General features: G+C 26.9%; 1 protein-coding gene across 1 annotated transcript; it reads left to right on the forward strand.

The window, feature by feature from the left end:
* Window positions 1-464: 464 nt before the first annotated feature.
* Window positions 465-1,258, forward strand: LOC107638119 (uncharacterized). Its single transcript, XM_016341289.3, has one exon. The coding sequence runs from the start codon at window positions 551-553 to the stop codon at window positions 1,136-1,138; it is 588 nt and encodes a 195-aa protein (XP_016196775.1). The 5' UTR covers window positions 465-550; the 3' UTR covers window positions 1,139-1,258.
* The last annotated feature ends 3,902 nt before the right edge of the window (window positions 1,259-5,160 follow it).

Genomic DNA, 5,160 nt, shown 5'->3' on the forward strand with positions numbered 1-5,160 from the left:
TTCAAAAATAAATTGTGAACTTTCATAGGAAACAACGGGAAAATAATATTTTATTGAGTCCAACTAGAGAGTTAATGAAATATTTATACAATGTGTACAATAGATTATATGAGTTAAAAAATAAACATCACCCATATTATTTAGAATAATCATTTGGGTACTAAGAATAATAAACATCTCATCTTAAAAGCTTAAGCTAATTTTGGAACTCACTAATGATCAAACTCTTGATCTTTCGGATCTAGAGCTTTGATACCACTCATTCCAAAAGTTTCTGCTAATGAAAAAAGATAACACTAATTATTATATCTCTAATACTGAATTGAATATCCCTAAATCTCCATTGTACACATTTCCAATACTTTTCCTATTTTATTATTAGGAATATCATCACGTTGTACCATGAATACTTCGTATGTTTAGAAATACAATAATTTCATTATCAAAGTTCGGTGCCTATAAATATAAATAATAGAATATAGTTGTAATAATACTTCGTCTATAGCAAAGTTTATTAGCTAATTTAACTCCAAAACACTTCACCACCACCATGGATTCCGATTATGAATTTCTAGAATCTGTTCAAGAATACCTTCTTGGACATGATTCCAACAACACGGTTGACCTTTTTGACCATAATACCCTCCAATCTCCCTCGCACAACCCCTTACCAAACCCTAAATCCGATATACTTCAAGAACAAGAAAGAGATACAAATGAAAATGAACATGCGCCTCCAACATGGAAGCGTTATAGAGGCGTGAGGCGGCGGCCGTGGGGGAAGTTCGCCGCGGAGATAAGGGATCCGAAGAAGAACGGAGCTAGGGTTTGGCTTGGAACTTATGAGAAGGAAGAAGAAGCTGCTTTGGCATATGATAGAGCTGCTTTTAAATTGCGTGGTCAAAAAGCTAAGCTCAATTTTCCTAATCTTTTTGGCTCTGATTCTGAAAATGTATCCTTAGAAATAATAGAGCCAATCATAAAGATCACAACTTGTAAGGAGAATTTCTCAGATTCTTCATCATCATCATCATCATCATCACTTGCAGGGTCAAAGAGAAAGAGGAACTTAACTCATTTACTAAATCAACTAGCCAAAAATAAGAGCCAAGCCAAAGTTTATGTAGGAGGAAATTAAATTATTCCTGATCAATGGCTTAATGAATTGATGAGGATGATTAATATATTTCTATTTATATGTTTTTATATAATAATTTAAATTTTTGGGATAAATAATTTTATGATATAGTAGAAGAGTTTCGACCATTGAAGTTTAAAAGTTTGAGTCGTATTACTTTTGATTTTTTTTTTGAATAAATATATAATTTTAATATAAAAGAAAAAAATTTATGCACAATTCACATTTTAAGTCTAAAGATATTATTTTTGTTTTTTTAATTTGGTGTAATTATTGTTGATGATAATACAAGCAAAAGGTAACTGTCAATAAATAATTAATTATCCAACCTCGCTCTATTAATAAGGAAAGAAATATTTAATTATAATTTTTTAACAATTTAAAGATTTAATAAAAAAAATTTTAAATTATAAGAATCTAATTTAACACGAAATGGGAACTTATATAATTTTCAGAATAATAAAAAATTTTAATTTTACTGGATCATAGAATGATGGAAGCTAATAAGTGTAAAGGAAAGTAGGAAGAAACAATGCATATGCATGTAGGTAACATTTATGTAGCAGCATGTTGCCGTGTTTTTGGGGAATATATAATGAAGTTTTCATGATTATGATGATACTAATTGTTACCTCAACTCTTGTCTTATGCTTTGACCATAACTCTTGCTTCTCTATTCTCAATTCCCTTTATTTTGTGGCGGTTGAGTATTGGCTTTGAAATTACCCAAAAAATAATTTAACACTAGTTATGGTTTGAATTGAGGATATTCCTAAGAACACATCAATACAGCATGTAACTTTGGTTATGGTTATTTGACTTATTTCCTTGAGATTATTTAGCAGCGTCCTATCTAATAGCTGGTGATGAATTGCCACGAAATTATTTCGTGTCGGTTTAAAACTGCTGCTAGATCTTTCAGAATTGTCGCAATTTATCAGTTTTTATGTGTAACGTTGGATTTAAAACTGGACAAAAATAAGGGAAATAGATTTAAAATTGTGAGGTTTAATTACTTTAATTTTGGTGTAAATGTGGTCATAAATAATATATGTTTTGACATTATTATTATTTGATAAATATTTTATGAAGAGTGTTAGGGGCAGTAATTTTTGTGTTTTGTAACCATTAATTAGTTATCAATAGTGTTTTTAATGATATGAGATTAACATCCAATAATGAAAGATTACTTATTTTTCTTTTAATAATTAAGTACTAGCCACAAAATATAAAAGTTGCTGGTGTCTAAACTTTCTCATATTTTATTATGGGAGGACAAAACTCATATAGCTAGGTAGTTTCCATGTGAGTGGGCCAAACTCTTTTGCAGGTGTTATTGCCCTACAAAACTCAATATATATTTATATTATGGCTGGGCCATTTTCATATGATTCTTTATGCTTTGTTCATACACCTTTTCCAGCTTTGTAGCGTGATTTATTTTCATCATTCATCATTTTTGTGAGTGACGTTTGCACCTGCTAATAATGTTTCATTACTCAATTCCACGCCTATTTAATTAACATGGAATGCTATGGCCAGTAATTTTTGTGATTTGTAGCTATCAAATAGTTATCAATGATGGTTTTAATGGTGTAAAATTGGTGTGAGATTTCATTCAATGATTCACTTTTCTTTGCTGGTTACATGCTGACCAGAATTTAATAAAGTTGCTGTCTCCTAGACTTTTTCTTATTGAATAATATTTGTAACAACATTTTTTTTATATAAGATGTTTATTTAAACGGTTTTGTTAGGTAGATAATAACTTTTGTAAATAATGTGAATAATAGACTCTAAAATGGACCCAATAAAGTAAAAAAATACTCCATCTCAAATTACTTCTTAAATCTTAACATTATGATAAATATTCACACACTTAATGAATTAAACAACTAGCCATTGTTAACTCTGCATGAGTAAATTGAATCAAAAGGAATAACCATCCAATTAAAAATAATCAACATAATCATCTGCATACCTATTGAATTGAATATTCAACATATTTATTGTTCACATTTGTTTAATATTCTCATTATTTTCCTATATTTTTCCTTATTTAAATGCGCACATGCTTGACACATCACTAAAACAAATTTAATAAAATTAATTTGGTTATATAGAAAATATTTATAAGAATTTGAATCTTTGGTTGTGGTCAAATCACGTTCACCTATCTCTTTTTTTCTTTAAATGATAAATGATATCTTTAGATAAGTTCTCCACATGTTATTTATTTTTTTATTTTAATGATGAGAATTAAACTGAGGTCATTTATTTTCTAGTCACCATACTGCTGACCCTACAAAAATTACATCTTTCACAACGATTTATATAATAATGAGACACTCAATATCCTCTACTCTAGGAATTCATGAATAGTTTAGGTCTCTCTATATATATAGGTAGATCACATGAATGATGATTTTATGTTTAACATGTTTCTTATACAAAGTTTTCTTTTGAACTTGAATAATGTATGTCAACAATGCAAACGTTCATGTTATTTTTTATTTTTATTTATAAAATTTCTAAATATTATATTTTATAAATTTATTTTTTTAATTTAAATTATTAAATAAAGGCCCATAACTAATTTTGTGCCGAATAGACCCTACTAATTATAGAGAATTCTGGATAAGTATGTAACCTATGTAATAATAGGATTAGTTAATTTAAGCACTACTAACATTTAAATAATTAATAAACTCCAACGATCTCATTGCTCCAACAACCTGAAAGAATATTAAGTAAAAGAAACAAGACTATATTCTTTTACCTTTTCTTTTTCTTTCTTTTCTTCAAATACTTAAAATATTATATTATTCTTCAATGAATACGTGTGTTTTAAAATTTATAAAGTATGTCTACAGCTTAATTGATTTGATGTGGATAGGGCCCAAGCTACTCAAGACTCTACAACAAATAAGAAGTAAGCAATACCACGGATCCATTTAAAAAAATTTAAAAGTTACTTTTTTTTTTTATTTATAAAAAATGTTAGTATTAATATTTGGTATAATTTTTTAAAAAAATTATTTAAATACTTATAAAAAGTTAAAAAAATAACTTTTTTTATAATAAATTTTTTTTTATCACATTTCTTTTAAAATAAATACTTTTAGTACTAAAAAATTAAACATAATTTATTTATAAATTATTTTTAATATAAATATTTATTGTTTAACCTATTTTTTTAAAAAAAATTTAACTAAACTATTTACCTAATAAATTGAACCTATATCCGGATCAGGAAAACCTTAGAGTATTCTTCCTTTTTTTTATTTTTATAATAATCCGAAATAATTAAGACCTAATTTGGTTATATGTATCTAGTTCGCTTTTATTATGATATGGTCATGCATGTTACAATAACAAAATGAGTGCACCTAATCTATCTTTGGTGTCAACAAGTCATTATTAATATCTTTAATTTATTTTATAAATTTGTAAATGAGAATCTTATTTAATATTATTTTATATTTATGTATAAATCTTGGTTAGATATATCAGTTAAAAAAAATCTATATAGTATGCACAATTATTATTATTATTATTTCGGAGGGAGCGGAGGAGTGGAAAAAATTATTATTATATTCCTAACACTTCTTAGTTCTTAATCACATACAATAGAATTTGTTATAAATACATAAAATATATTTTAACACTTATAATAACATCATGTGTCTAGCAATAGATCAAACTAATTTTTTCCTTGCCAAGTTAAAGGAGAGATTAAATAAATTCAAAAACATATTTAATTAGTTTATTGAACAAACCACACGTGATGGCCACAATCAATGTCGCTTCAAACTTCAACGCCACTCTAAGTTGAATCGAACCTTCAAAGAAATAACCATTTAATTTGAAGAATATTTTAAGGGAATACCATCACGTTGGTCCATGAACAACTTTTGAAAAATAAATAATATTCTATAGCAATTTTTTATATTAAAAAAATATTCTGACTTGCATATTTCGGTGCTATAAATACAACTCATAATAGTAAAAGGTTCACTCCA

Source organism: Arachis ipaensis, chromosome B4, assembly GCF_059453495.1.
Source record: "Arachis ipaensis isolate K30076 ecotype BB chromosome B4, ASM5945349v1, whole genome shotgun sequence".
NCBI lineage: Eukaryota > Viridiplantae > Streptophyta > Magnoliopsida > Fabales > Fabaceae > Arachis > Arachis ipaensis.